We start from the raw sequence: 12,968 nt of genomic DNA, 5'->3' as shown, positions 1-12,968 counted from the left end.
GTTATTAATATTCATCGAGATTATATTATTAGTATTTTAAATCCTATAATCGATTTATCTAAGTTTACTTAATTTTATTATATTGTTTTAGGTTAAATGTCCAGAATGTCGAGCCGAACACCGAATCCCATACCAAGGCGTGCAAGGTTTCCCCACCAACGTAACCTTACAACGGTTTCTCGAGCTCCACATCGAGATAACCGGCGAACTGCCCGACCCCACCAGCGGTCAAGTTATGGAACGATGCAACGTCTGCTCAGAGAAAGCTTACTGCAGTTTCTGCTACCACTGCGACAAGAAGATCTGCGACGAGTGCAAAGGCGCCCACATGGAAATATTGCGTCGCGAAATCAGCAGAATCAACAACCAGATCCGCAGGGGAATTCATCGCTTGCAGGATAGTCTCAATCTAGTCGAGAAGAATGTACAAAACGTCCAGACTAACTGTCTCTCGGTCGGCGAGGAGGTAGAAGAGATCTACCGAAGACTGAACAAGGCGTTGAAAGACCGTACCGATTACCTGCGAAACGAAATCGACCGATACTTAGGTACCGAGATGCGCACCCTGACAGGCCTAAAAGAGAACCTAGAACAGGAGATCTCGAACATCCTCAGTAACTGCGACCTGGCGGACAAACACATGAACGAGAATGTCGATATCTGGGACGACTGTGAGCTGATGGACGCCAAGGAGATTTTCCTGAAAACGATCGAGTTCATCCGCAACTTCGAGTACGAGAACACGGACTACACCCGGAAAATCAGACTGATTCTCGCGCACGATCCCAACCAGCTGGTGCTGCACGTTGCCGGCTTCGGCGACCTGAACATGGCGAACAGCAGCAGCCCGTTCTCGCAGGGAACGAGCACGGCTCTGTTGCAGCCGCCCAATCCGGGACTGATGAGGTCCAAGAGCGATCACAGACTGGCGTTCCGGAACCAGGATCAAAGTTACGGCGAGAGAGGTTACGGCGATCAGGACCAGGATAATGTCCTGAGCGGGCGTAAGTTCGGCGAGCGGTCTCAGAAACCGCAGACCGATAGGTACGGATCGAGTTACGGACGCACCGGTGGTGAATACGGGGATGATTACGATCATGACCGGTCGGCTCGCTCGAAATACAGTAGCCGATTCCGGCGTCGGAACAATATGGCTGACGATGACTCCGACACCGAGTCCAGAGGGGTGCGGTTCCACGACCAACAGCAGCCGCACAAGACCGAACGGGAACGACCTCTGGATACCGAGGACGTCACCAGGGGTCCGTTGAGCGGAATCACCCGACTGGCCGACTCGCCCCGGGTCATGAAGAAGTTGCAGGAGAACCCGACCGGGAAAAAGAAGGAGAAAGAGACTCCCCAGCCGCCGGCGCCCAAACAGCCCCAGGTCGTGCCGAAGAGGCCTCCGCCTCCGGCCACGCGACAAGTGAGCGAGGACGACGAGATAGCGAGGATTAAAAAGCAAAACAAGGGGGCTACCACCTCTACGGAGACCGCGACTGAAACTAGGCCGGCCGAGCGGACCGCGACCACCGAAGAGAGACACCCGCCTCAGAGGAAGACGCCCGCTCCCGAGGTGAGTCTCGACGAGCCGTAACCTCATGTTGTACCTGAATAAATAAATTTTTAGAATAATCTAGAGTAATAATAGAATGTTAAGTCGCTTGCCGTCCATAGAGATCCCAATTACACAAAATTAACCAGCAAAAAAACCGGTCCACACACAATGGCATGTTTCTTTCGTTTCTTCTTCTTCCGTTCAACGCTTTCCAAGTGGCGCCCCTAGCCGGGCGGTCACTTGATTTTCTGTTGTTTGTTTTTTTGGTGTGAGGCATGTGTGCGAGATGATGGTGATGCTCCTCCTCCCTTTCTCCTAACGCACGTTTTTCCATAGGCCCCGTCCAGTACCGAGGAATCGGAAGGTACCGTAGCGACGCTGCATCAGAGGAAACCGGCCCCGCCAGCCACCCGCAGACCCTCCTCCGACGCCGGGCATAAAAAGTCCACCAGGTCGGCCAGCAGCGACTCGAGCTCCTCGGCGGAGTCGACGTCGTCGGGCGCGGTTCGCACGACCGGTGCGCCCTTCACCACCGAGGAGGTGAAGCAGAAGTACCTGTCGCGCAGCGAGGCCCCCACGGAGACACGCGGCAGGACCGCGTCGACCGGCGCCAAAGACCAACAGCCGAAGTCGACGTTCCAAAGCAGGTTCTTGAGTAAGGCAGCGCCCCAGCCGCCGGCCAAGGAGGGCAACGAGGACGACGACGACGAGAGCGAGACCAGCACCGAGGAAGAGACGGAGAGCGAAGAGGAGTCCGACGAACCGACCAGTAAGAGAACGGACGAGAAAATGGCCAAGTCCGATATCGGGCCTTTGCTAGCTCGCAGCGCTAACGCTAGAGAGCCCGGCTCGAGCCGGAAGGAAGAATCTCCTTTAAATAGATTAAAGTACACGGCACCGGACGATAGCGCGAACAGGTATGGAGGCAGAAGGCGAACAACCGCCACCGATGACGAACCTCCCCGCTACGGTTACACCAGCAGATTCTTAAATAAAAGTAAAAGTTCCGCCGCCATAGCTCAGGACGAGGATGATTACTCGCCTCGACTCAGCGCCACCTCGACGCTGAACGACGACGACAGTAAGTACCCGAGCAACAGATCGAGATACATGGCCCTGAAGGAACGCAGACAGCGGTTGGCACGCAGCCGCAGCAGTCAGCAGTTCGGCGACGAGGACGACGGGGACGACGGCGGAGTCACCACCCCCATCTCGCCGACCACGTCCAACCCCACGGCGTACCTGGCGTCTCGGGGATACGGCACCTCCGCATCGGCACACGACCTCGCCAGGAGTCGGTCGTCGCACGCGCTCAAGTCCAGAGACAACTCGCCGGAAAGGCCGGCGGCTTCGGGCGAGAAGGACGGGGCCGCGCTGAGCTCTTGGGCGCGCTACTTGAAGAACAAGTACGGCAACCGGAGCGGCGCCAAAGACAAAGAGTCCGGATCGGGAGCAGGCGGTACTAGTAGTTCGTCGTCTGCGACGCGCAGGCTGTCCCTGGGGCTGCCGCTGCGCTCGTCCACCGACCTAGCCAGCTCGGACGACGATCAAAAAAACATGCAAGGCTCCCCCACTACCCCTATAGCAGCTACGGTGGCGGCCGGTAAGTGTACAGTTTTTGCCCTAACGGTGATCGTAGCGGGCGAGGTCCAGAACGAAGTTCTCGCCCCCCTCCTCCATACTATCTCTCTCATCTGCGACTCCATAACCATATATATATCTCTCTGACTTTCCGAATAACACGCGCTAAAACACTGGGTGGGTGAGTAGCGGCTCCGATCTATTTTTTGGAGATTGCTCGGTAAATATGCTGCTTGCTGCTGGCTATCACGTTTCCATCAATTCGAATCAGTCTGGTCGCTTCATATATACGTCATAAAATCTTCATATACTACATTTGTTACTACACTACACAGATTACTAAAATTACTTCAAGTATACTATCAATATATTTAATTATTTATTAACTGGCCAACAACTTTATTATTATTACCAAAAAGTTTCGATTTATTCATAATTTGTTTCCTTATGATTCTCCATTTATTATGATTCTCCTTTATGTTTACCATTTGTTCTATTTATTTTTTATCTCTATTCCATTTGTGCAATTTTTTCTCAACTAAAAAATATATATATATTTTCTTTAAATGTGTAATTTGTGAAATCATTTTGAAGGATTTTTGTGAATTCAACGCTTTATCGCAGCAGTTGTACCTATTAATATTTTTCACATTGTTATCCATAGCTAACCAGCACATTTCTCATTTCTCTACAACAACTGAATTCCTTTTTTAAAATTATACAAGGATTTGTTGTTTATCACATATATTCTTAATAATGAAAATGCTATCTAATTCTATTAACTTCTAAAAAATATATAATATGTGAGCATAATTTTCATTTTTTATGGCTCTTCAGTTACGTTTACTATTTGTTGTACTTATTCTTCTATTTTTATTCTATTTATCCAATTTATTCACAAATAAAAATATGTTTAATGTGTCCTTTTTTTAAAAACGTAGACTGTGAAATCACTTTGAAGGATTTTTTGGGAATTCAATGCTTAATCGCAGCAGTTGTACCTATTAATATTTTTCACATTTTCGTCCATAGCTAACCATCATATTTCTCATTTTTTTTCAACAACTCAATTCCTTTTTTAAAATTATACAAGGACTTATTTATCACATATCTTCTTAATAATGAAAATGCTATCTAATTCTATTAACTTCTAAAAAATATATAATATGTGAGCATAATTTTCATTCTTTATCATTCTCCACTTGCGTTTACTATTTGTTCTATTTATTCTTCTATTTTATTCTATTTATCCAATTTATTCACAAATAAAAATATGTTTAATATGTCCTTTTTTTAAAAACGTAGACTGTGAAATCACTTTGAAGGATTTTTTGGGAATGCAAGAGTTTATTGCAGCAGTTGTACCTATTACTATTTTACCCGCAACATGTTCAAGAATTGAAATCATCGTTTCAAACACAAAACACAAAATTCCTTTGACTTTTTTCTTAAATTCCTTGAGTTAAAAAATTCCCCAAAATTTGTTCTATTGATTCGCAATTTCTTAATATTTAAAGCGGTAAGATGCATATATCTTTGTAGCACCAAATTAAAAGTAAAGGCTCTTAGACGTCCTTTGACGCAAAAATTGTTATAAAATTTCTATTACGAAATCAAATTTAATTCACTTTAATTTAATTCTATTTCATTTAATAGTCATTTAAGTTTCATTTAATAATTAACTATTATCTCGATATGTCACATTGTTTAGTAAATAATAAAGTTACTAATACCGCATTTTATGTACTAGTACTAATTACTCACAGAGTGTTTTAACTTTCAAAATTTGAATTAAATACAAAATCTTCCACAGATCAACATATAACATCAGTTTGCTTTATATATTGATCAAGAATTGAATAGATTTACTGTTATAAAAATTAAATTTATACAAAAAGAAATCTATGGTTAATTTTTACTTTTTAGAGTGGCTAGTTTAATGGAATGGTATGGAAAAATACTAAATAACAAATTAGTTTTCTTCATACACATTTAAATTATGCCAGCTAAAAGTAAATGTACCTCCATGTTAGCAGTAATTTATAAATTAACTAACTTCTAATTTAGTAACAACAAACATTTACTTGTTTATCAATGAACATCTGCTTTTCTCTCTTATATTCTCTCGTACTCTTATCCATTCCTAATTCATCCAATTTGCTAGTTTCTATAGACCGAAGTGATGATCTAAGATACAGCTGTATATGACATTAATCAAGATGGGTTCCACCTGATTTTATATAATATTTTTGGACTTTCCTTGTTTCATTCAAGATTACATTATATAAATTCCTGACATACAGGAGATAGACAAAGTACATCTTGTTGTATGTTGCATGTTTATACGCCAAGTCTTTTAAGTTATATTTCGATATTGCCTGCTTTATTCTGAAGACACCATAAAACTACCATGGCAAGAATGACGGAAGAACTCTATACTCACTAAGTAATATTGTTTCAACAAAAATACAATTATAACATCCTTGATAACGGAACTTCTAACCTCAAACTGCGAAAGAAGTAGTGCAAATGACATAAAACATGGATAATTGAACTAATGTGGCATGGTCCGATGAATCATTATTTACATTATTTACATTATTTACGGATTTATGTATGAAGAGACTTAAAAGAAGCCTATAATCCGGACTACTTTCTTTCCTTAGTGAAACATGGGGGAGGTTCCGTTAAAATCTGTTGGTTCTTTTATTTATATGACTGACCGGATTACTACGAATGAATATCTTGGCATCCTCAGTGATGAAGACCTTACTACGACTAGTATATTGCTACCAAACACTGTCATATACCAAAATAATAATGCGCCCATACAAGCAGCTCAGAAGGTATAGTCTTGGTTTGAAGAGCAACGGAATACCATCGAACGTATTTCCTGGTCATCACAATCGCCAGATATCAACATAATTTAACCGTTATGGGAGGTTTTAGAGCAAAGAGTTATGAATAGATTTACACCGAAGCTATTCGAAGATATTTTGAGCGAAGAACTGCAGCTACTTTAAACGTAAACGATGGCTCGACATGTCAGGTCTTCATCTTATTTTGTCTATCCCCTGTATATATAAATATTGAGATACCGTTGAATATTGAAGAAATCTAAATTACCTACATTTCCTATAGTGAAAAAAGGCGCAATCATATTTTCAAAAGTAATAACTCTTCAATAACTTGACATAGTAAAACATTAAGTTAGTTAATATGGTATATGAATCATTATAGTATACAACCTCGTCCTTTTATAAAATATAATATTATACTAGTAGTAATGAGGGTAGAAAGAAGATTATATGACGTCTATATTAAACAAAATATCATTCATTACCCAAGGTTTTAGTGCACGCATTCTAACCACCCCAATAATAACTAAAAATATCCTATTTTTATGTTTGTTCGCGCGATAATTGCTGCATATTCATCACAAAAACGAGTAATGAAGTAACGTTGACGTTAAGCGGATAGCTCCGCGTCGCTTTTATCGCTTCGAGCTTTAAATTTGATCCGGCAACGTCCTGGACGAAAGACCACGAATGAATAAGGGGCGCTTAGTGCGTGTAGCCGCAACCCTTCCTGGCAGAGATCGTCTTAATACGCAAAAAGGCCCGCGCATTTAAATTGTATATTTGCGAATGTTACTAAACTTGCTAATCCACGAATAAATCGCAGCGTCATTTCATTTGGCCCACAACACACATTAATTAGGCATAAACATTAACAAAATTTATTTATCATTCGCATTTTTCGTATTAAAAATATGCCACGTTCTTTCGCCAAAATGACAAAATAATTTTTGTTTTCAAAAAATCATTTTACAGCCCTTGTTGAGCTGTTAAGAAAGAAAACAATATTGTAATTTATTTTCTCCCTTCCTTGCAGAAATTAAGGTGCAAAAATTAGTCTATTTATATAAACGAATAACCGAATATAACAAATATATAACATATGGGCTGAAAAGTTCCGGGCCTAAAACCTAGATAGTTGTAGTTTTACTGTATTCACCGCTTTTTCAGTCGGAACCAACCTTCAAAAGGACGCTGTTAAAATATCATGATATTCTTCTTATAAATCTGTGAGTTATTATGCTAAGAGTAACACTATTTTTGTTATATTGAAACAATGGACCAAAAATAATTTCGTGTTTTAATTTTACACTGCTTCTTGATGGGACAAAATACCGTTGGAGCGAACCAATCGCTTGAAAAGTATTATCAGGAAAACTTTGGTTCGCTGACCTCAAGCGTGATTATATCTCGATGATGCAAAACGCAATGGACGTCCAAATGACATGGTAACACCAGAAAACATCAAAAAATCCATAAAATCGTTTTGAATGATCGAAAAGTGAAATTGCGTCAGTTAGCTAACATCGTAAAGATATTAATAGAAGGGGTTGGTTTTAAATTGCATGAGTACTATTCAAAGAAAATGAGATGAGAAATGAGAAAGCACTGTTCAAAGTGAATTTGCTCACTGTTGACCGAAAACAAAAATGTGAAGAAACGGAAATTTTTGCTTCGATTAATGACAATGGATCCATCACTTGGGCTGGTGACTTGAGAACTTCATCTAAAGAACCTAAAAGAACAACAATCGTCTGGAAAGTTTATAGCCTCCGTATTTTCGGAAGTGCGTGATGTATGCCATCGACTATCTTGAGAAGGGAAATACACTGAACACTATATAGCGTTACTGGAGAGTCTGAAGGCGGAAAATGCAAAAAAACGATCGAATGTGGCAAAGAAAAAAATGTTGTTTCATCAAGACAACGCACCGTGTCACAAGTCAATCAAAACAATGGCAAAACTACATTAGTTGAACTTCCTTATTCATCTGATTTGGCTCCCAGAGACTACTGGCTGTTCGCAGATTTCTAAGAAATGCTCGCCCTTCCTAAATTTCGCTCAAATAAGGAGGTTATCGCTGAAACTGACTATTTTGAGCCAAAAGATAAATAGTTCTACAAAAGGGGTACTGAAATGTTAGAGCCGCTTTGGAATGATTGTGTGGCTCTTGATGGAGATTACGTTCATTAATAAAGCCAATTGTGAACAAAAAAACACGTTTTCTATGTTACGTCCGGGACTTTTTAGCTAATGTGTTACATATAGCCAAACCCAACCAATATAACCACCAACTATATGCCAATCTCTTTCGCCATAACGACGAAACTCGATCCAAATTTTGCTGGATACTAAAATTCCTCCAAAACATGGCCAGAATTTTAACTGCCACCATAAATTAGAAACGTAGAAAAATGGCCGGGCTAATTTATGGGTTTCTTTATTACATTACGTCCGACCGTATATTTTAAAATAAATAATTTTAATCTGAGTGCTGATATTAATAATAGATTCGTTCGAATAAATTGCTCAGATAATTTCTCATCCAAAGGACCGAGTTCTTTAAGTGACCGCAGATATATTCTGATAATTTCGTGGCATCTAGCCCTGGCTGGATCCTTGAATAACATAAGATATTTTCGTTGGGTTATTAAAATAGTTTTAGATAAAAATATTTAATTTCTAAATAAATGAATCTACCATCGACTATCAACTTATAATACCAACAGTATAATACCCAACGATTTACAAAATAAATTATATATTATTTCTCTCAACTCTCTTATTCCCTTTGAAATTATTTTAAGGCATATAATAATTACAGAAAATTTTTGTTTCGAGTTTATTTAGGACAGAAATAACATGATATATTTTTTCATATAGCATGAGAATATTTTTTTCACGAATATCAAAGGATTATTTTATTGCCACTAAACAAACCAAACCGAAAGTACCCGAAAAAAACAATATCAAAGGAAAAATAACGTTGTACATTGATTTATCTTTTTATACATCCAATAAATGTATTAAAGACGTTTCTTTAAGAACAAGAAGTTATTATTTTATTCAAAACAATCTTCTTGAGATTCTACACATCGAGTTTGGATCAAAAATCGGTTAATTTATATTATAATAAAAGACATTGATATTTTAAAAATATATAGTTTCATTTCAATTAATACTTCAATGAAAATTTAGGATAATATGTCTTGAATATACATACAGCTTTAATAGCTGTTATTGGACATGGTTTATATCTAATTGGCTATCATTGAAGAATAAATACAACACATCATACTTTCAGTAAACGTATGAAATAATATTTAAAACATGATCTTTATTTCCTCTGACAGAATTTCTCTAAATAAAACATTATCACAACACAATAATTATAGATAAAGGTTACCATTTAATACTACACAGTGACAGTTAATTTAACTAATAGAAGGAACTAATAGAAATGAAAAGCGAGAGAAAAAATTATTTTTTAAATTATGGTTCTTTAGTTGCTTGACTAATATGGATCTGTATTCAAATATCAGTAAAATTAGTAAAATATTGTCTATAAATAATATCTTAATTTTTTTCTGACACAACATTTTTAGCGAAACTATCGTGTCTGGTCAATGTTAATTATATATAATAAGAAAACGTTACTGATTTTGACTACATAATGAGAAATATTAAAACACTTACATACACACTGACAATTAACTGTAGATTACGTTTTTGTAAACAGATGTCACCAGTAGAGAGCAATGTCAGGAAACGTCACATAAAGACATTAAAAACATTTAGAGAAAATATTATCCGTAATCGATTCTATTTACCTTACCTTGTATTATATCATTTATATTGATACATGATTTTTACTAAATAATAAAAGAATATTGAAACACATTTACAATTCAAACTGATTATACAACTTTAACCTACCAAAAAGTCATAGACACATTTTTATAAATAGATAACGACTAATATGTAATATAACAAAACGTTACATAATGATATATAACCTATCCAAAGTAGCAATGAAATCACGTCATCTCAATTTATAAAATATTAAAATGTCGCATTTAACGTTGAGATTTAGTTACTTTTAGCTTCGATATATAAAAACATTCTAATATAAATAAAATAATTAAACAAAAATGTTATAAATGGAAACTAAAAAAATATTGCATGTTATTTTCATTAGAGAACATATTTACCTTTTTATGTTTAGTTCTTGTTTCCTTCGTTGTGTTTTCTTATCAAAGCATTCTGATATCATTATATTTCTCCTTAATTTTTTTTGTTACTACCGGTGTACATTTTTCTTGATAAAATTAGATTTATTCACTGCATTCTACGTAATGCATTTGCCATATCTGCAAAACCGTTCTCTTCTCCCCTCGTACATTTTAAGCAAATGCTCATATATATTTCGAACAATTACACACATATCTATTCACACAAATATTTCACACTCTACAATCAGATTTTCTACAGTTATTCTATATTAATTATATACTCACCTTTAATTGTTTCCACTGTTATCACCCTGTTTTGGTATTGTCAGCATAGCATCATAATCCCACATCCAGAAAGTTTCATTCACTCACTATCACATGTCTGAGCCAGTATTCAAGTCAATAACTAAACTGTTAATTTCCAATAAATTCCAATAAAGTTCTTGCCTGTATATCATCCTCCACCTGAATATCTGCTTTTGTAATTATTTGCCACATTCCATAACCATGCTATTTGATCGAATATGCAGTGTTAGGGAGGAAGACGTTACACTTTTTAGCCATTAAGCTATCTGATCTCCTGTGCATCTTTTTTTCGGGCCTATTTTTAAAAAAAGTAAATTACGTAAGACATAATTAAGAACTGTATTTATATTTACCAAGTGACTATTTGAAATAGTTTACTCTTTAACGTGGTATATTCAAAACTTAATATATGTTTTGAAGCCAATCCTAAATTATAGCCTTTGTCAACCACTTGTAGGTATCTTTTTGTTGGATTACTCTTTCTAGCGTAAAGAATAATATATCTGCAATGAATCATTAAACAATATTATGATTTACAAAACCTAATTAAATGCTGTGTCTTGTCAAAGGTGGCTAAATTCAATTCCTAGTTCAATTTTGAAATACCTGTCCCTAATTAATTTTATTACATGCTTTAATAGATTTTATTCTTTTAAAAGCAATGACTGAAAATTGCATTGGACCTCTTCTTGGGTTATCGTTATACTATTTAAATTTTTCTTTAATTTGAGAGATTTTATTGATTTAATATTAAATATTATCATTTCTTGTTTCTCTAATGCATTTTCTGTTAAGAACGGGTCTCCATTACCTAGTTTCTGTTCGAAGTTATCGATTAAAGAGGTATTTCTGACTGACTTTGCCTATTTATTTTGCCTCGACATCTTCAACTAGAGTAATCAAAAATATTAAGCAACAGTTTGAAATTTATTAAACAAGCAAAGCGCCAAAACAACCTTTGATAGTTTATAACTACTTATTATCACTAATATTTGGAAGAAATTTGCAGACATTTGACAGAACGAAGACAGCATTGTATCGCCTAAACTGGAGTAAAATGATAAAAATATTGTCTGATATTAAAACGAATTTACAAAACGCAATAGCCAAAATGTTATATATTTTAATGACGTGAATTCACTGCTATATTGGATAGACCTTATAAGATGTTTTATGGATAGAAAATCATCCCAAATCATGCTTTTGCGTACATTGAAACACTGTTACGATTAAAACTCATCGAGCATTTGTACTTGTAGAGCAGTTTGTTCGTCATAGCTCCTCATGTTCATTCACCAGGCTTTATCATCAACAGATCACGAGTGAGATCACAGATTGCGTATAACTGACCGACTAAACTGAGATATTGTGCGTAGGTATCGCGGCAGCAGCAGCAGGTACCTCCCCTAGGAGCCAGTATCTGCAGAAATGCCAGCAGCTATTCCAAATAGGTAGTCGGGGGAGCGAAGCCGGATGTTTCACATGGCCACGAGGTGTCGCTGTCGGGCCCGATAACTCCATTGTCGTAGCCGATTCATCAAACCATCGTGTTCAGGTACGTTTCATACATAATACTTTATACTTAATTACCAAACTATGCCTTCTTCATTTTCCCCATTCATTCGACCGCACAAAAATATTTTCCCCCTGATAAGAGCCATGAAAGAGTAATATTATAGTAGTTCCATCTCTAATAAAATGCTAAATGACTGTAGTAGATGGTATATTAGCGGTGGTATATAACTGGATTATTAATAATATATTTATTTTAAAATTAAAAGTAGGACTACTAAGATTTTACCAGAAATAAAGACACAAAATTTGAAAATTCCCCATATTAAGTCAAACACCAATCAGAAGCGGTGCGAAACATTGACGTCGCTTATTGTTTCCTAACTATCATTTCGATTCGATTTTATTTGGACTATTTGTCTGATATTTCTCAGTTTAAAAAAATGGTCTATGCTACCAACGGAAAGAAAAGATAAACGAAAAAATTAAGCTGGGACTTATCAAGACAAATAACCGAAATTTACCCAGAATCGGTTTGTCGACAGTGACTGTAACTGAAATAATATAACTGTAAGTGTCCATTATCCTATTTTTAGCTTGCATAAAAAGCAAACTCCTAATCTCACAAAAAGCTACTCTGTATAAAATGCTGGTTCGACCAGTCTGTTTCTATGGAGCACACATGTGGTACAAGTACGTCTCTAAGAGAGAACTTGCAGTACTCCAAGTATTCCAATCCAAGAAGTCCGCGCGTTGCTCATTGCTCCATGGTTTCTGAGGAACGTGAACACCCATTTCGAATCAGGTATCCCATTCGTAAAAAACATATACGAATAATTCTTGGCAAGGAATTCTCCAACTAACTCACTATTCACAGTAGATAGCTGAAATACGATGATCCATCCCAGTCGTACTAGGTTT

General features: G+C 37.4%; 1 protein-coding gene across 6 annotated transcripts in view; it reads left to right on the top strand.

The window, feature by feature from the left end:
* The window catches only part of tn (tripartite motif containing protein thin), a 162,095-nt gene that overhangs the window by 133,015 nt on the left and 16,112 nt on the right, over window positions 1-12,968 (top strand). For all 6 annotated transcript variants that reach the window (XM_076396230.1, XM_076396233.1, XM_076396235.1 and 3 more), the window contains 3 exons: window positions 92-1,576; window positions 1,895-3,161; window positions 11,912-12,090. In XM_076396230.1, the coding sequence (XP_076252345.1) occupies window positions 92-1,576; window positions 1,895-3,161; window positions 11,912-12,090 (2,931 nt within the window). The remainder of the gene's footprint in view (window positions 1-91; window positions 1,577-1,894; window positions 3,162-11,911; window positions 12,091-12,968) is intronic.

Source organism: Rhynchophorus ferrugineus, unplaced genomic scaffold (genome assembly GCF_030347505.1).
Source record: "Rhynchophorus ferrugineus isolate W39M unplaced genomic scaffold, kcgeb_rfMv2 rfM2, whole genome shotgun sequence".
Lineage (NCBI taxonomy): Eukaryota > Metazoa > Arthropoda > Insecta > Coleoptera > Curculionidae > Rhynchophorus > Rhynchophorus ferrugineus.
Note: the sequence above shows the minus strand (reverse complement) of the source record. Positions and strands in the feature narration are given on the sequence as shown.